This window comes from Lissotriton vulgaris, chromosome 6 (assembly GCF_964263255.1).
Source record: "Lissotriton vulgaris chromosome 6, aLisVul1.2, whole genome shotgun sequence".
Lineage (NCBI taxonomy): Eukaryota > Metazoa > Chordata > Amphibia > Caudata > Salamandridae > Lissotriton > Lissotriton vulgaris.
In genome coordinates this window covers 1,154,404,396-1,154,425,076 of record NC_141694.1, presented here as the reverse complement: position 1 = coordinate 1,154,425,076, position 20,681 = coordinate 1,154,404,396, and the positions used below count along the sequence as shown (strand labels likewise).

At 42.7% G+C, this 20,681-nt stretch overlaps 1 protein-coding gene across 8 annotated transcripts in view; it reads right to left on the bottom strand.

Moving 5' to 3' along the window:
- MAP4K3 (mitogen-activated protein kinase kinase kinase kinase 3) overlaps positions 1-20,681 on the bottom strand; it is a 1,209,829-nt gene that overhangs the window by 756,898 nt on the left and 432,250 nt on the right. For all 8 annotated transcript variants that reach the window (XM_086927230.1, XM_086927231.1, XM_086927232.1 and 5 more), the window contains one exon: positions 554-612. In XM_086927230.1, coding sequence (XP_086783356.1) covers positions 554-612 — 59 coding nt within the window. The remainder of the gene's footprint in view (positions 1-553; positions 613-20,681) is intronic.

Genomic DNA, 20,681 nt, shown 5'->3' with positions numbered 1-20,681 from the left:
AGCTTTTTAAAACTAGTTCGCGCAGTTATTTAGATAAATATTGCAGTCCATTTTCAACTAAAACAATACATTATCTCAATTTCGAAAAACAGGCTATATTTAAATCAAATTTCATCATAAAAGCACCTTCAGCTTTAAAAAAACACTCTCTCTGACATTCCTTTAAATTGAAATGCCACATGCAGAATCTTTTAAGAAAACAAAAAAATTAATCTAGCAAAAATTAAGAGTCAAAATAAGAAAGCAGTTGAAATGTATGTGAAATTAATACTGTTAACATCTACACATATTTCACATTGTGTATTAGTGAAGCAGCCCTTTGGTTGCACTCAGACCAAACTGTAGGTTGCCCCAGGAGTATAAAATTATTTGCCATCTGTACACTGACATCATTATTTGTAGCCAATTATTTGAGTGTATCAATTTTCAACCAAGCAGGATATATTTTATGTCAGCAGCTGTAATCCTTCTGTTACATCAGCAATACTAAATAACAAACTTTGGGGCAGAATACTTGACAGGCAATATGATACAGACTCATGATTTTACTTACAAGTTCATGATGTGGTTCAGTCTCCTTTCTTAAAGGTGGATCAAATTTGACTTGCCCAACTAGGAGAGAGTAATACATAATTACAAACACAAGCTATGCTAGACAAATTCGTACATTTGACTCTACAATTAACTCTTGTCTTTGCACATAAATACATCTCCCATATTTTACTGTAGGGCATACAGCTGGTGTTGTAAGTAAAGATTTGAAACACCTTGACTACTAAATATATGTAGCAAAACAAACCGGCATGTTAAGTTTTTATTTGGATTCTTAATTATTTAAAGCCAAAGCAAAACATGCGTTAATAGGAATTAGACTTAACTAATTTATTCTTCATTAAAATTGAAAATTAAACGCATCCCAAAACCAATTTTGAACCGTGAAGTGAAAATGTTTTGGAAAACGCTAATTATGCCTTTTAACATAATGAACACATTGCTAATATTTTAACAACATATAGACAGTAGGTACACAATCATAAATGATTTAGATGAAAGGTTAAAAGCGAATGACGACCTAATGAGGAATTTGGAAGATACTGCAAGAAATTATATAGGTCTAATCAGTGGTAGTTCCTACAGATATGAACACATTTTCTAAGAATGCTGATTTCCAGGTTTTGTCACTAAAAGAGGCTGAGTTGACTGATGCTTCAATAAGAGTGTATAGGTTCAAAAATGTTACTTCATTTCTGAAAACGGGAAAATCACCAGCACAAGAAGATTATGCAGCAGTTTAAAAAAAAAAATAAAGAATCCAATGATTTACTATCTACAGTTCTTTGTAGGCTGTGTATCAATATTTTAGAAAGATGGTCTTATTAAAAGACCTATGTAGCTCGGCATGACCATGTTATGTCAAAAGTCATTGCACAATTCTAAGCCAATTGTATCGAGTGTAATATTGTGGTGGAAACTATTACAAACGTAACTGAACTGAGTAACAAATATCAAATTAGCTAGTGTTATTTAAAGATTGCATTGAGCAAGCCAAGGTTTGGAGAGGCTTGCAATAAATAATTAAATAAATATAAAAATGCTTACGTGTCAGTGATCAAGAACTCTACCATTAATGGTAAAACTCCCCATTTTTGGACAGCTCAGGTGTGCACAGGTTTATGCCGTTTTTGCATACCATTCACAGATCTTAATAATACCGTTTTATTATAATAGAATTAATGCATACGTTTGTATTGACAATGAGGGTTACTGAGTAACTCATACATACATTATGTTGTTTCTAAATGGTTTATTAAAATTATGATCATTTGCAAGTTGTTATGGGCCGAAACTATTCTCCTTTACCTGTTTCGAAGTTAAATAAAAACACAGTTAGAAAAACAGACATGCACAAAACAAACTTGCGTCAGTTTCTCTGATTTCATTCACCAGAGAAACAGGACAAAAACTAGTGGAATATTTTTCATTTTATTCTTTCTTATTATACACGCTTACAACAAACATATTGACTCGAAATAACACTAACCTTTTTAGCTTTTCAACACCAACTAATTGTTTGGGTATACAAGTGAACATACATTGGGAAAGGCAAGAGCTGTAAGTATATCTAGTGTTACTGGTGAGTATCACACTCCATAACTCATTAGACACTCATACTCATCCTTGTATTCACACATCCATTATCAACCCACTGTCTCATTCTTGTCCTCACCCATTTAACCACCCATAACAAATCACATACACAAATTTAAAACACAAATTAACTAATTGAAATAATAAAAGTAGGAAATACAAAGTGTGCTGTTGTCTAATCTTTAGTATGCTTGCAATAAAAAACAAGCATTTGCAATGCAATAGGTCTCGCATTAGGAAAGTTTGAGCTATTGGTCTAGTAAATGACAATTTTTTTATTTATGTGTTGGTTTTGAAAAGATCTAAATTAATAGCTTTGTCATTTACAATGCCAATAGTTATAACTTTCACAAATGTGACACCTATAGCATTTGTAATGCAACATGTTTTGTATTTACGTGACTTAGATGTATTGATATTACAAATTACAATGGCTTTTAATTTTTTTAAATAATTAATACTTAAATAAAAGTGATTGTAAATTATAATGGCAAAACCTTAAACTTTTGTAAATAACTTTTGTGAAGATTATGTTCACTGTATTTTATTTCCCAAGAACAGAAGTGAAATATTAACATATTTTTGTGACATTTGTAATAAAGCTTGAAACATTGAGAGAACATATTTGAACCAGTTGTTGTTGAATGGTTGTGCAGATTGATGCTGGGGTGGCGCTGAGTGATGCTGTGGTGGTGCTGAGTGGTGCTGAGCGATACTGGGGTGGTGCTGAGTGATACTGGGGTGGTGCTGAGTGGTGCTGTGGTGGTGCTGAGTGGTGCTGTGGTGGTGCTGAGTGGTGCTGTGGTGGTGCTGAGTGGTGCTGTGGTGGTGCTGAGTGATGCTGTGGTGGTGCTGAGTGGTGCTGTGGTGGTGCTGAGTGATAATGTGGTGGTGCTGAGTGATGCTGTGGTGGCGCTGAGTGGAGCGGCTGAGTGATGCTGTGGTGGTGCTGAGTGATGCTGTGGTGGTGCTGAGTGATAATGTGGTGGTGTTGAGTGATAATGTGGTGGTGCGGAGTGATAATGTGGTGGTGCGGAGTGATAATGTGGTGGTGCTTAGTGATGCTGGGGTAGCGCTGAGTGATGATGTGGTGATGCAGAGGGCAGAAAGGCACAAAAACCGAGTCTAACAGAGGGCAGAAAGGCACAACTTGGGCGACCCCCCCCCCCCCACTCTAGCTTCAGGATGTACTGACATTGAACCTGGTGCCCACGCCTCTTGTTTGTGCACAGAGAATTGTCATCACAATGTCTCAGTTAGCAAGACTGCTGCAGATCTCCGAATGCCAAAGCCCAAGGAAGTTAGCATCATGTCACATCCAGAAGAGAATTACTCTCGTCATATACAATTACAGGCTTTGGTGTATCATTCCGCGTCCCCTGGACACCATGGATTGCCATGTGTAAGGGACTAACATATGTCAAAATTATGATGAATCAACAAGCATTTAATTGTATGTCTTGTAGAAACATTGCATATAGAAATTAATTGAACTCCATAAAAGCAAGACGTTGTTTTTCAAACGTGTGGTTTCCTATAATGTCACAATCACAGCTGCAAACTTAAGTGATTTTTAGTGTCAACATTACCAATCTAACCAATTCGTATTCTGGTGGAAACTTTCTCCGGTCCTTCCTCTCAATTTTAATAGCTTTGGAGCAATTCTTCAAAGACGTCTAGGTTTTCCCAAAGCTGGCCCTCGGGTCAGTATTTTAAGCAACTCCTTGAGTAATCACTCTGAATGATAAAAATACCAACTCAAGATACTGCATTATACCACTCATTTCAGTGCGTAGTATCAAATCAGTCTCATGTGCCACTGGATTATTTACGCAGTCTTCTTAAACACGCCTTGCCACCCAGTATCAGTGCGTGGTGCATTTAGGTCAGGTGGCATAATAGTAAAAAAAATAAAAAATGCCTCAAATGCATGCACCACCAGTAAATCTACACGCAGTCAGCAAGAATAAAACGAAGTATGGTGGGGTGGGCCTCCCAGAAAGATAGCGTTGAAGCTCATTCAGTCATTGCCATTTCAGCCCACGCTGTTCAATGTGCTGTCAATTTCTGTCAGCAGTCGTACTGAAGTGGACCGAGCAACTGCCTTCACCGGTCCCCGAGCAGCCACGAGACGGTAATGACATTCGAGCACAGACCATCGACCGACGTTTGAACAGACACTACGAAGGGAAAAAAATTCTAAAATCATATGCCATTCGGTTGGTTGTGCTGGCTTCTAATTTTAACGGACTAAAAAAATTTCCCGAAGATTGAGTTAATAGTATACTCTAATTATTTTAACTACATGTAACATGCTGCCAATTTGATACATCACATTAAATCACTGAAAACATACCTACTTATAACAAAAGAACGCTATCTTCCAGCCTATTCGACCCTTCAATGAGCTGTTTTTTGTTGTATACATAACGACACGGTCGTGTGCTAAATAAATAGGCAGGAAAAATTTTAAAATAATTTACATAAAAGCATGTTAACCTTCTGCATATCACTGATAAATTACATAAACTCCCAATAGATTAACACATTCTGCCCTTTATGAAACGTTGGCCACATCCTACATTTACAGCTACAGGGCCATATGACGCTACACTGATGAGGCGGATCCCGAGCCCACTTCAGACTCAAGACGCAAAAAAAAAAAATATTTACAAAAAGTGATATATAAAAAACCACACAACCAACACGATTATGGTATTTTTCAAGTTGCAACTTTTGCAGCGTGATGCTGCCCTGCAGCCTCTGGGTTGATTCTTATTCAAAAATAAATCAACTGACACAACGGAAAAAAAGCAACCCACATGGAGTATGCAAGAACAAGGAAGCACACTGAATTTATGTGTCTGTATTTAATATAAAATTTGCATAAATCTACTAAGCCGTCAGCTCTATCTTTAACAGGGCACAGGACATGATTGGTGTTAATTGGTTGACATTCGAAAAGTGCTGAATACAGCCTGTCTCAGTAATCGATAGGATCTGTGCATTGAGACACAAGGGCGAGATTATGCTGCAAAGCTTTATGACAGTCTGGGCCGCACAGACTGTAATAAAGGTGCCCAGATGGCATGGGGCGGACTCAGGACGGGCAGACAGCAACCCACCAGCAGAAAATAAAAGCAACGCGGATCCTTATTTTAAACTGGAACCAGGGGTTATCGTCTGGCTCGCAGCCAAACCTGCTTCTGCGAGCAGCCTGGTATTCACGCACAGCTGTTCTCATAGTTATCGACAAATGCTGCGACATGTATTGCCCTGACCACTGGCCTGGCTATTTTCCAGCTTTTGATCGGCCGCTGGGAACAATAAGCAGTCATTAGCTTCGGAACTGACTTTAGACCACCATTAACATCTATTTTTGTAAAAAGCGGAAGCCAGTGGGTGGCACGCGCTGCAACTTTCAAACGTTGACATATCTAGATCTATTCAGAGTTCTCTCCAAGTAGACTAATGTAAATGTTTCTATGACTCGCGAAACATTGACCAGGATAGAAACAAGCATTGGCCCAGGAACTGGCGAACATGCGAAATTAATTAAAACAAGTGACATGCTTGTGAGTCGCAATATACGTTTAAAGCACCAACATAATTGGCGCCGATCTCAGAGGATATTATTGTATATTACAGGGGTACTATTTCAAACTATATTTTTTAGTGTGATTGTTATTAAGTCCGAGCCTATCAAATATCTTAAATTAGAATGTGCAGCACGTTGTGCTTTATCTTCATATGTTTAAAGCTAAAGCGTGCCGAGACAAAACAGAAGTCCTCATCTTAGGCACCTCCCCCTCCGCCTGGGATGACTCTTGGTGGCCAGAAGCTCTTGGAAAAGCCCCCATCCCGACGGACCACGCACGGAACCTAGGCGTCATCCTGGACTCCTCACTCTCGATGACCAGACAAGTCAACGCCGTTTCATCATCCTGCTTCAACATTCTTCGCATGCTCAAAAAAACATTTCGCTGGATCCCTACCGAAACTAGAAAAACGGTTACCCACGCACTGGTCACGAGCCGCCTGGACTACGGAAACACACTACACGCCGGTACCACCGCAAAACTCCAGAAAAAACTACAACGCATCCAGAACGCTTCAGCCAGACTCATACTAGACATCCCGCGTAAAGAACACATCTCTGGTCACCTGAAAAACCTCCACTGGCTCCCCGTAAATAAGAGGATTACTATCCGCCTCCTAACCCACGCACACAAAGCACTTTCCGAACTTGGGCCCGAATGCCTCAACACACGACTGTCCTTCTACACCCCCTCCCGCCAGCTGCGATCCTCCAACCAAGCCCTGGCCACGGTTCCTCGCATCAACAAAACCACCATGGGAGGTAGATCCTTCTCCTACCTTGCAGCTAAAACCTGGAACTCACTTCCCACTCACCTTCGCCTTACCCAGAACCACCTAGCATTCAGAAAGCAACTTAAAACTTGGATATTCGACAAGTAACCCCCCCCCCCCCCCCTCCAGCGCCTTGAGACCCTATGGGTATGTAGTGCGCTATATAAATTTATTGACTTGACTTGACTTATTGCTAGAGAAGTAAACACATTGAAAAGAAAGATGGACGGCACCATGTTAAAAGCTGCACAGCCAGCAATGATGTAAAGGCGTTGGGCGCCTTTCTTTTCTATTTAATCACGTTCAGACATGCATACAAGGGGATAAAGGGGGAGAGTGAAAAAGACCCTTTTGGCCTTGTTGTCACCTGGCTGGCTGCTCGGAAGCTGAGCTATGCATATTGCCCCCTCCCCCCCCTCTTGCATATCGCCTGCTGTGAACGCCCCCAGGACTGTTGTGCGCTAAGTTGATGCCCCTGCTCTGTGCTCAGCTGGCTTCCGCATATGTGTTCATGTTATTTAGCAAATAACCAAACCTGCTGCCCCATTCCGGAATATCTGCAGGGATGTCCGCAAGTGAAAAGCGTCAACATGACTATCTAGAGAAAGCGGCCAAAAATGTTAGGCACGGGCGCCATTGTTAAAGCACTGCATTTTGCCTCATTTGAAAAGGAAAACAAAGTATTTTTAAAAGTTGATTTATGTGAGCAGCGCGGCATAAAAGACAGGCGTGCCATGTTAAGTCTGCAGCAGTCTGGCGCATTAAAAACAAGAGACATAAAAAGAATGGCTTTAATAAACAAGAAAGTGAAGGAGTGGTGTGCGTAAAGCCGCAAAAGTGAAAGAATTTGCAACCTGACAACACAGATGGCAGTTGATCACGCTGCTGACTTTGGAGCTGGAGAACAGGGTTCGAGACTCGGCGTGGGCTCCATTATTTAATTATTGAAAAATAAACAGCGATCTGGGAGGTGGGTGGGAAGAGACAAATTAAAACAAATAATACACATGGGGGAAGACAGATACAATTTAAAGCAAGTGTGTATTGCTGCTACACTGTATTTCTGCCCTTGTCTATAATAATGTGTCTGTCGTGGTAATGACTAAAACATGCATTGCTGCTGTCTGGACGGTACTTGAGCTGCACAAGATGCCAGCTTGCCCTGCTACAATCTATGCTGTAAATATACGATATTAATATGAGCTGCTGCTGTCAGGATTGCACCCGATTTCTGCGTGACAGGAGCTTGCCCTGCTGCCAACTATGCTATAAATGTCCTGCATGTGAAGCTAACATGAACTGCTGCTGCCGACACTGCACTTGATCTGTGTGAGAGAGCAGCTTGCACTCTGCTACTACCCAAGCTATAATGTTTTTGTCTTAGTAAAGCTTCAGAAAATGTTCAATATACTAAAAGCCCAAAATAATGGCTTTGTCAATGCTAGTTTACGCTGCTCCCAGTTTCAAGGGATTAGTTACAATTGACTACAGGTAAGCCAAAGGCTGGGAGTACCGAATATCGATGCCATCATCAAAACTGTTGAAGGTCTTTAAATGATCAATTACCACTGTGACACACATTTTATTTTCACCTCCATTAAGACAGATTCCAGGATTGTAACTAACGCTGTGAAACTGCTGCACTTGGCTCAAATTTCAGACTGAGCTGCATTTAGCAATGAGGGATGATGTAACGGAAGCAATATAGTTTTTACCAGATTCTCAAGAATGAAATAGGAGTTATGAGAAATGGAGTGGGAGCAGTAGTTTTTTTTCAAAACTTGGCAGAATGCCTTTGCTAATAGAGAGGTTAGATAAGTGGGTAAGAAGTGCTGCCAGAATCTAGGGATCTTTCTCGACTCTTACATGTGTGTGTCCCTCACTCACAGGTAAAGGCTAGGAATGTAGAGGAGATCATGGTGCCGGTTTTATCAAAAGTCGCTGAAACGCGAAATGGTCTTTAGGTGAAGGTTGAACACTACTCTACAGTGTGCTATGTAATTTACGGTCTATTAGACAACCATCTGAGAGTCCACATCTATGCAGGGTGCAAAGAGGGGAATAACTGAACATTGAAATATTGCATGTGTGTGCCTAGACGTAATTTAGCGATGAAACTGCAGGTGTACGACTGACACATCCGAGAGTCGTTACTTTCTGCATAGTGACAGTTCTGTGCGCAAGTGAGGGGCGAAAATGCATTAGTGTGTATTGTTATGCCCTAATATGTTATACATATTTACGTGTGCTATTTTCTAGCTCAGCCTGCGTTTCCCATGTGTGGCAGAAAACATCAGAGTAGGAATCAGCCACAAGGGCCATGAGGTACCAGAAGCCGAAGGCCAAGTTCTACAAAAAAACAAAGCGCTTGGCATACGGCGTGAAACTTCAGCAGGCAGACTGCAAGGAAGTGATCGAAGAGTCCGTGAAGGTTTGGAGGGCGATCCCGGGCAGGATGGGAAATGCCACTATTGTTAAGAGTAAAAGCGCACTGTAATGCGCTGAAACAAAAAAAAAACCAAGCACTGTAAAAACAAACAAGCATTGCTCATTTAACGCTATAGTCCGGAAGCAACATGGAAGCTTGGGAGGGCGGGACTGGGTGGTATGGAGACGGCCGCTTTGTTAAAAGTGAATTTTTTCTTGTAAAGGAGTTAGGTCCTTGGGTAATGGGAAAGGCTGGACCTTAATTACTATTTTACATGAGAAGAGTGCCCCCCCACTTCTTTTTTAGAAAAAGCTCTTAGTTATAAGCAACACATCAACTTTAGTTAGATATGTTAGGTATATTTATTTGTACCTTACTTTCACAGGTTTTTGAAAAAATCTTAAATTTACATGTCAGAGAAAGAACACAACAAATAAAACATATACATGTATCAACTTAAACACAACATTTAGCAAAAAAAGAGAGAAAATCATTACATCAAAAAGTGCATTCACTGTACACAACAAAGCATTTACGTCTATTTCAGACTGTTCCACGAGGGGAATCACAATTACTAATCTCAGTGACCATCAATGATAATCATGGGAACAGTGGTGGACAAAATCACAAGTGAAAGGAGATATCACAACACATTAATTGTACCAGTCACTACGAGTCAAGAGTTATTGGTCGTGTTAATTTTGTTATTGGTGCTGCTAGTTTTTATCTCCTTTCTTGCCGTCTATTTCAGACTGTTCCACGAGGGGAATCACAATTACTAATCTCAGTGACCATCAATGATAATCATGGGAACAGTGGTGGACAAAATCACAAGTGAAAGGAGATATCACGACACATTAATTGTACCAGTCACTACGAGTCAAGAGTTATTGGTCGTGTTAATTTTGTTATTGGTGCTGCTAGTTTTTATCTCCTTTCTTGCCGACGCGTTTCGAACTCCATACATCAGTTATGGGTTCTCTTCAGGGCCTTGTCATTACTATCTGCATGTGTGTAAAGGGAAAGAAGAACACTATTTAAGTGTCAATTCTATAGCCTCATCTTTTAGGACCGCTTTTGATCTTCTATATTTACAATCCATGTTACCTGAATGGTAGCTGTGTTTGTCCTATGTCTTGTTCTGGATCATTAGAGCTGCAGTCTACAAGACGTTAAAAATTCAATTTAGAGTCAAGTTCAGTAATGGCCCTACAGTCACTTCATGCAAAAACACTGCAGGACGTACCTTTTACTTTCTTTTGGGGTTCGTATGGGCGTCTCCCTATGGCACGGTGATGCTTTAGTAACCTGGGGGAGGGCGAGGAGGAAATCAATACCAGTGGGCTTATGTCCTTTCATACCCCATTCAGTAGATTATTGTGCCGCCACTACCTCGTTTGATGCACCGCGGGCTTCGGGAGCGGCTCACTCCATGACAAACAATTTTCACCCGGTTCTTCAATTCTAATTGGGAGTACCGCGTAGTCACTCTCATTTGAACCTCCGATCTCCTGCACTGTTAAAAAATGGACCGGAGTGTGTTTTAGTCTCCCCTTACAAAAAACAGTTTTCGTACGATCACTTAGACCCTTCGCTCACCTTGCTCTGTGCGGCTAGCTTTCACCAATGCTTCCCTGTGGAGGGCGGCGGCCGGGTTGCCTAGTTACTAAATACGGTCACATGACCGTGAGTATTCTGGGATTTGTAGTTAGTTGGGAGTACGCGCGTACCTATCAATTGGCCCACACGTGTTGGGGACGTTATTGTACCGCAGGCTCTCCCCAATTTCACACCCTTCAGTCAAGGGGGACTGTCAAGCCCCCGTGGAGTCCCACACAATTTTACATCATAGTCTAGACACCTCGGAGAGGGAATTTAGTCCGTTTTGCGCACTATTAAATTTTAGAATCAGGTATGCCTCTTTTCTGAGCAATGTATCCTCAGATTGTAGACAACCAAAATGGTCACGTCCTCCAAAAGGATCATCAAGTTCCAAATCCTTGATGAGAATGTCAGTGACAACACTAGTGTTTAAGTTCCTTAAGCAAAAATGGCTTGTGAAGAATGACCACAGATTAGAGATTTTTGACCAGCCATATCTACTTGTGCAAATTAAACAGTAGTGCAGTCGCCAGCACTCTCTTTGAATGTAGAAGCCTTGATAATTTGACATTTCGGTGTCACGATCCAGGTGGAAAAGCAAAGATCACAAGAAATCCCCAACAACACAAATTTGATGTAGACAGATGGTATTCCAACATCCTGATGAGGTCACTGACAAATGTTTGACACGTCGAGAAATTGACATGCACACCAACTGTGGCTCTAGACCCAGTTAAGAGCACCATAGGACCAATCTACCTCTTCTCAATCTTCATTCAATTCACGATACAGCTCAGGCACTTCGATTAGCAATCTGTGTGAATTTATTATTGGCAACATTTCACAAGGACTGCACCATGTGCAACACTAATGTTTCGGCAACACATACATGTGCTACAAAATATGTAAATACAACTGGCTGATATTACAAACTGGTCCCTCTGCGTTACTCTTATGTTTGTGAAACTGTATTCAATTATTTATTAGCGTTCTACCGAAAAAAACCTAGGTACAGTAACAATATTACATTTACAAATAAGAAATGGATCTCAAAGGGGTTAAATCAAAGAATCCTAAGGAACCACTGCCTTTCGATTTCATGAGTCACCAAGGTTCCTTTTAGGTCAGTCCTGCCAACCTTTAAAAGGTAATCACATACATAGAAATGCATGCTGAGGTGACTGAATAGGTAGAATCTATAAAGAGAAATACGCCCACTAATTTAAAACACAACATAATCAATAAAAGAAAATAATATAGCCTTATAGTCAGGTACCGGGGGAAATACCACTTGGTAAAGGCCCTGGACCTGAGTTATAGGCCTCAGCCGCAGACTATTAGAATAATCTAAAAAGGGAGAAATAGAAAGACAAACATTGGAATGCTGAGGCAGAAGGCTTGTACTATAGCCTTATAGCCCGCCGTAGCGGGCTATACTGGCTATTAAAGGCCCGCTGCACCGTTAAAGGCCCGAGGCGAAGGACTTTAACAAAGCAGAGGGACTTTAAAAGCCGATATAGCCCTGCTACGAAGGGCTATAAGGTTATTAGAACATTCTGCCACTAGAGGGCAGAATGTTCTAACAAATAAAACAAATCCTTCGGAGAGCGCAAGGGGATTGAAATCCCCTCAGGCTCACTGAAGCCTTTGTTCACAGCCAGAGCTGTGAACAAAGAAACATTGGAACGTTGGCGCTCCGGGATTATACCAGCCATTGTAAGCCAGGAGCACTCCATTGTTTTCAATGGAGCTATAAACATTCCAATGTTCTAATTTAGCCTTAGAGCCCACCGTAGCAGGCTCTATCAGCCATTAAAGGCCTGCTCAAGCATTCAAGGCTCGAGACGAAGGCTCTAAGGCTATTAGAACAATCCACACCTAGACCATGTTTCCTTACCATGGAGCCTCAAAACATATGCTCCCCATTCTGATACTGCACGCCATCAACCCAAACACCCTGCAACTCATTGTTTGCTCACTTCACTGACCAACCTTAACATTAAGATCAAAAGTAACACCATTGCTTAACAGTACCAATCTATCTTATGGCAAACACACAAGTGGTTGATAACGCTTGACAAATCTATGACAACTGCAGCACCTGCCTCACCTTTCCGGAGCCTTCAACACCACTATCCTCAAACTCTACTTGTCACCTTCACATTCCAAATGGGCTTCGGCTGCAATATCTTGCAATAGCTTAAGGCAAACCTGAAGAACAGAACATAGCTGATCCAGACACTTTCCTCCCAATCAGAGTCCATTAATGTGAGGGTTACGTTTGCCTGACCACCTACAAAGAGTTCATATTTCAACTTCCTTTTACCTAACAACTCTGCCACTCCCATCAATGATCGACCCTAGAAATAAGCTTTACTCTTGTATCCACCCTTCAACATCATATTATTAAAAGAGTTGCTTTACTAAGTCTTCTCCTATTTCTCTGTGAATTATTCAGCACTACCAACTTTAAAACTACCACTCTGTACAGTGCTTTGATGATTCATAGCAAGGCTCATACAATAAAAGTAATTAAAAAAAAGATCAAATTGATACCTGCCTTACATATACAATTTGTATTTAAACTTGATACAGGTATAACAAGAGATTCACTGCTATATACCAAATTCATGTCTTTATTTTCACATATCCAAATTCAAAGAGTATCAACATATGTTATAATTATTACATACTAATGCAATAATGACATAATAAAAAGAAGTGCAAAAATAATTATTTATGAACGTCATCAGCCTATCATGTTTATTATGGGCTTTTGGGAGGAACAGGTGCTCTATAATGAAAGTTGTGTAAATATGAAGGACAACTTAATTCCATAGCTTAGGCTCACAGATTACCTTTTATTATCTGAAAGAGCACAGAAGCCTCAATGCTAGATTTTGACCAGTCAAAAAATTCCAAAAACCTTGATTTACATTTTGCTACACATGAGTAAATCCGAACTAACATTCCTTGATGGTAAATTAAGAATATAGAATAAAGAAATCACTACATCAACATTTAGAATGAGCACTGGCAACAAAAGTTTCTATTCTAACTTTCTAACAGCTAAAATTCAATCAATGAATTATAAGGTAAAAATGAATTAGCAGCAAATTCAATACATATAGTGCAAAAGAACAAACAATGTGTAAAAGGTTGAGCCAAAGAGGGTACTCTAAGGTAAAATTAAGTAAATGTAGACAGAGGATTACAAATATAAAACAACTCTTTGTAACAAAGAGAAATAGAAAGAAAGACAATAACCAAATCTTATTACAAAGTATACTTTACAGCATATTCATTTGAGAAGGATCATGAGTAAATATTGTTAATTAATCAAGAGTAATCTTATCATTGGCAATAAGTTATTAAATAAACCTTTTATTACACGCAGAATGATTTATACAAAAGATGGACTATTAATAAAAAGCACCATGTTTTCAAACCAAACGGTGTTAGGGTTGAAAGGTAAAACCAGATTTAAGGTACACAGTAAAGGCAAGACTTGTAAATTCTGTGAAAATTGTACAAATAGTATTCTATCCACAAATACTCCACAGTACATCAGTAAAACTCTGTCCAGTAAAACATTCTCATGTGCTCATGTAAGAAGAATTATATTGGGAGTACTATTTGGCCTATTCATAAGATTATTTTACAAAACATAAGAGTAATAGCCAGCAGAGATGAAAGCTACCCAGTAGCTCAACATTTCCATAAACGTCCTTGTTGGAATACAAGTACTTTATGATACTCAGTTATAGATAATGTCCTCAGATGCCAAAAGGTAGAATTGGGGAATCAGAACTATGAACAGTAAAACCTAGATATATTCTTAAGTTAGAAATTACTGAAACGTCATGCGTCATTATTGATAAGGAATATTTAAGTACATTTATAGCCAGTGTGTAGTGGGATGTAAAAACAGTGTAATTAACTTTTTAACATGTAACTGTAAGGGATGTTGTTTTGTCAGTTGGTTTTTTTTTCATTTTATTTTTAGGTTGGCGATATGAGTCCTTCCTCAGAATTTATAGCATTATTGAAATATATAACCATTGTAACCACAATACTCTTAATAATACTAACACCTAATTCTTTGGAGAATCAAAATAGTTTGTATACAGAAATAACCAATTGGTATTCACTTCCAAGAGAAGAATGTTTTTTAACAAGCAGTATTTATGTATGCTTGTTGTTGTTGGACTGGTGAAAGTTATAAACAATAGTTTTTTTGCATATCTTTGGAAATTATATTGGCATGCAATGTATTTTGTTCATGAATACATCAACAAAATAAATAATCTGAAAGTGATATTATACTGCTACTGAGGAGAGTTGAAAATTAACAACTTGAAACATTTGGGGTCCATCTAAAAATGTAATGACCTTTAAACAAAGAAACAACTGGAAAATTATTATGACATATAGTGATTTAAGGACTTTTCTTTTTACTTTCTACTTTCTATGAATTACATGGGGATTTTTTTCCAAAAATATTTTGGAAACATATTTCTAATATTCATGGATTTACAAAATGGCATTAAGCTAAGCAACCTGTTTGTAAACACATGGTGGATAGGGACTTGCATGTAAAACTATTTGAGACCAAAGCCGGTGTTCTTACTGAATGGCATAGAGGCGGACTCGTGAGTGTGACTCTCCTTTAATTAATATATCTATAAATAGAGAAGGGGGGGGGGTGAATTTTACCCTATAAGCATCTGTCTGGCATGAAGTGCTGTAGATTCACATGCTTAGAATAAGTCCGCCATCTAGTGTTGGGCTCAAAGGTTGTTTTTCTTCGAAGAAGTCTTCGAGTTACAGTGACTCCTCCTCTGGCCTGAAGTGCACATGGTCATTGACTCCATTGTTAACATTTTTTCCATTTGGCGGAAGAGGATGTGAAATGAGAGTATATCCTATGTAGATGACCATGTAATAATGTGATAATTAATGTATACAAATGCAATAGACAAGTCACAGGGGAGGAGGGTAGGCGCATGTGAATATACCACAAACAGGTGCTTACAGGGTAAGTAACACTCACCATTTGGTGGCATGTGTGCCTGAAGATACACATGCTTAGCAGAGAATACAAAGCAGTTCCTCTTGTAAGTGGTGACTAAGTTGTGCCAGGTGCCTTTGTTCAAAATAATGTACTTAGTACTTCTTGACCAACATTAGGTTGTTGTTGTGCCACAACATCTACACAGTAATATTTTGTAAAATGTATGTGGTGTATCCCAAGTAGCTGCTTTACATATGTCAGCTATTGGAATATTCCCTAGAAAAGCTGAAGAAGCCCTTTTTCTGCGTGTAGAGTGGGATTTTGGTGGGATAGGAAGAGGTCTTTTTGCTTTAGCAAGCATGTTTGGATACATTTAACTATCCAGCGTGCAATACCCGATTTGGATTTTTTTTTACCTTAATGTGGTTTAGAGAATACCACAAACAATTGTTGAGTCTTCCAAAAGAACAAGTTACTTACCTTCGTGAATGATATATCTATAAGAAACATTAGTTAGTTTTAGATTCCTTATCTTAGAATTACCCGCAGGCATCAGACTGGATCCGAAAAGTTTTTCGTCAGCAGCACCTCTGCACGCCGGAAGGTGGTGTTGGCCTGCTGCGCATTCGTTGTTGGCGCTGTGTCTCCGGAATGACGTCACGGTAGCTACTTAAGATGCCGCACCCGCACGCTGACGTCAGTTCTGTACACGACTTTCCGCGCCACAAACGCAGAGCCATGCAAGACACTGACCACTGGTGCACAAAACTAGGGCCCTGAAAGGATTTCCTTAACCCCAACAATCAGTTCGCCGAACGGGGAGGATGGGTGAGGCGGTAAGGAATCTATAACTAACTAATGTTTCTTACAGATATATTGTTACCAAAGGAAAGTAACTTGTTTATCTGAAATAAACACGTTAGTTATAGATTCCTTACCTTAGAATAGATAACCTAGCAATACCAGCCCCGGTGGTGGGTCTGCAAACCAATATTACACCAGAAAGTCCTGGAGAACAGAACGGCTAAAGAAGCCGTCTCTCCGGACTTGACTGTCCAGGCATTAGTGTTTCGTAAAGGAGTGCAACGATGCCCACGTAGCTGCCGGACAGATATCGTTTAGAGGAACTCCTCGACCTAAAGCAGTAGTGCTGCTGTCGCCTTGGTGGAATGGGCCCGCAACACCACTGTAGGCTCCTTTTTCGCCAGAGATTAACAGGCCTTGATACATGAAACGACCAACCGAGAGATAGTACGTTTGTGTACAGCCCAACCTTTTTTGGCACCCAAGTAACCAACAAAGAGCAGGTCATCCACCCGGACCTGTCTTGTGTGGCCCAGGTAAAAAACAGCCCACGTTTTGGGTCTAGACAGTGGAGCCTCTCTTCCTCTTTGGAAGGATGCAGAGGGTGAAAGAAGGTGGGCAAAGTGTTGGTCTGCCTACTGTGAAAGGCAGGGCCAACCTTTGGCAGATAGGATGGACGGGTTCGGAGGACAACCTTATCCGGATGCACAGAGAGAAAAGGAGGCTTTGAAGAAAGTGCCTGGAGCTCACTTACTCGCCTGGCAGAGGTGATGGCAACCAGGAATGCAGTTTTGAGAGTTAAAAGCCTCAAAGGACAGTTCTGAAGTGGCTCAAAGGGAGCAACATTAAAAAGGTTAGAACCAGATTCAAGTCCCACCGAAGCATAACGAAAGGAATAGGAAAAAAGAGATGAGTTATGCCTTTCAAGAAGCAATTAACCACCAGGGACTTGAAAATAGAAGGCAGATCAGGAAGCCGAAGGAAGGCAGAAATGGCCGAAAGATAGCCCATGATAGTGCCCATAGCAGAGTCCTGCTGGGCTAGAGAAAGAAGAAACAAGAGAACCTCAGAAAGAGGGTCAGAAAGGGGATCCACAGCCTTTGCTGTGTACCATGCCACAAACTTGTTCCATCGGCAGGCGTAGACAGTCTTAGTGGAGGGACGCCTGGCTGCCAAGATTACAGGGCAGGTAAAATGACAGCAACTGCTGCCGCTCAATCTCCACGCAAGGAGGTGGAGGCTGGACAAGGTCTTGCTGCCGCGACAGAAGATCCTTCAGAAGAGGCAGTCGGAGTGGAGGATCGATGGCAATGCTGAGCAGCTCGGGATACCAGAATCTTCGTGCCCAATCCGGAGCCACAAGAATGAATTGGGCCCGGTCGTGCCTGATCTTCTTCAGCAATCTGGGCACAAGTGGTATAGGCGGAAAGGCGTCCAACAGACTGCAACTTCACTCACGACAAAAAGCGTTGCCTAGCGAGTGCCGCCTTCGAAAATTCCAACACACAGGATTGCTGACATTGTGTGTTCTCTTCGGTGGGGAATAGATCTAACCAAGGCTCTCCCCACTGCCAAAAGAGACCTTGCACCACCTCTGACGGAAGATGCCATTTGTGATCCATCATCTACCTGCGGCTGAGTTCTTCTGCCCTGGCGTTCAGGGAACCTGCCAGGTGTTGAACCACCAGGGATATGTCCTGATGTTCCAGCCATGTCCAGAGGCGGAGGGCCTCCTGACATATTGTCCACGACCCCACCCTGCCCGGTTTGTTGCAGTACCACATGGCGGTGGTGTTGTCTGTGAACACCCCCACTACTCTTCACCGGACAGAGGGAAGGAATGCTTTTAGTGCAAGACGAATCGCCCGAACCTCCAGAATGATGATGTGGAGCCCCGACTCCGCAGGAGACCAGAGGCCTCTGATCTCCGCCTCTCCATGTTGCCGCCCCATCCCAGAAGGGATGCATCCGTCACCACTGTGTGGTCTGGTTGGGGAAGGGAGAGGGAGAGGGATCCGTTGCTGACCCAATCCTGGCTTGTGAGCCACCACTGCAACTGTCATGCAGTGCCCTCGGAGGTCAGGGCGCAATCGGACAGATTCCCCCGATGCTGCGCCCACTGGAATTTCAGGTTCCACTGCAGAGCCCGCATATGCCACCTGGCATGATCGACCAGCAGGAATCCATGAGGCCCAGCAGCCATAGGGTCATTCTGACTGAGACCAAGGACAGAGGCTTAAAGATCGAAATCATAGCCTGAATATCCCGGAATCGCTGTTCGGGAGGATAGACCTGAAACGCGTCGTGTCCAGAATCGCTCCGATGAAGAGGAGCTTCTGAGAGGGAATCAGGTGTGACTTTGGCACATTGATGGAAAACCCTAGCGCATGCAGGAGGTCGGCCGTAGTCTGGAGGTGGGAGACGACTGCCTCGGGCGAGCCCGCCTCCAACAGCCAGTCATCGAGATAGGGGAAGACTGACACCTTTGATCTGCGCAGATGAGCTGCGACCACCGCCATTACTTTTGTGAACACCCAGGGTCGCTGGTAAGGCCAAAGGGGAGCATGGTAAACTGGAAATTCTCGTGGCCTACCGCGAACCGTAGGTAACACTGGTGGGCCTGCAGGACTGGGATGTGAAAATGAGCTTCCTGCAAGTCCAAAGCTACCATCCAGTCTTGCAGGTCGAGGCCCGACAAGACCTGAGCAAGCGTCAACATTTTCAACTTGACGTCCCTGAGATCCAAGATAGGAAGTAGGCCCTTGTCCTTCTTGGGGACCAGAAAGTAGTCGGAGTAACAACCACGACCTACTACTGGGACAGGTACGCGCTCGATGGGTCCCTTGGCCAAGAGAGCCATGACTTCCTGCTGGAGAAGAACCAGATGATCCTCCGACATGCAGTGGTATCTTGGTAGCAGGGCTGGAGGGGTATTCTCGAATGGGAGGGACTTCGGATTATTTGCAAAACCCACCAGTCCGACGTGATGGTGCGCCAATGGGGGAGGTGAAGGCGGATCTTGATGCCCAATGGCGTTTGATGGGTCTGATAGGTCGGAGTAGGAGGGTTTTTTGAGGCTGTTGCAGAGGAAGGGGTGGTGGACCTGCCCGCCTGCTGGCTCCTGGAACCACGACGGTTGTTCCCACGTCCCCGGCCACACAATGGTTGGTTAACTTTGCTGAGGCCTGTGGTTCTGGGCGGGGCACTCCTTCTGTAGCCACGAAAGGGGCGAAAATCAGACTGCGCAGAGCGGGTAGAGAGGCCCAAGGACTTGGCCGTAGCCCATGAGTCCTTGAAACGCTCTAGAGCGTTGTCTGCTTTGTCGCCAAAAAGGCAACGGCCATCAAAGGGCATGTCCATCAAGTTTTGACATCCCCTGAAAAACTAGTCACCCTCATCCAGGCGTAGCAACGAAGCGCTACTGACGTTGAAATGGCCCTGCCCAGAGAGTCGGCGGTGTTCTGCCCATAATGTATTGGAAACTTTGCTGGATCCCTCCCGGTTGCAACAGCCAGGGAGGGCACTGCCCGGGCCTCCTCCGGACACTGAGGCAGCACGTGTGCCACTGTATTCCACACAGAGGAGGAATAACGGCCCAAGAGACATGCAGTGTTTACGGATGGAGTCCTAAGCTGGCGGAAGAGAAGGTCCAGCTTCTTGGATTCTCTTTCAAGTGGAGCGGTAGGGAAGGCGCTTTTGGAGGTGAAGGCTTGGACCACCAAGCACTCTGGGGTGGGGTGTTGGGAAAGGAAAGTGGGGTTGCCCAGAGCCGGGCGGCTGGCGTCAGGCAATCATCCTGTCCACGGAAGCCCCCGTGTTGGGCCTGGACAATGTGCCCAAAAGGATGTCGGGGAGGCCTTCAATTAACGGAAGCAAGGGCTCAGAAGAAGTTGCAACCGGTTGCAGCACCTCTGTCAGGAGGTTAGTCCTGACTGCCACTGTAGAAAGCTCGATGTTGAGAGCCTCGGCTGCTCTACGCAACACCACTGCATACGACGCTCCCTCCTCTATAGCCACGGAAGGAGGAGACAACATGCCACGGTCAGGCGAGGTGTCCAAACCACTGGCATCCCCCAGTTGCTCTCTCAAGTCCTGTTCACTCTGAAAAGGGGCACCAGGAGTGAACAGGTGAATAAAAAACCCTCTGAGCACCGGATCAGTCCGGCTTCTGGTCTACATTGGGATGGAGGCCGGGATTGACGCCGGACGGGGTAGTGGTGCCGGAGGAAGCGGCGCTGGTGGAGGCGTAGTCAGGTCAACCAGCGCCGATCCGGATCCAGTCCTAGAACCAAGAGGGGGCCGCGGCTCCGGGGC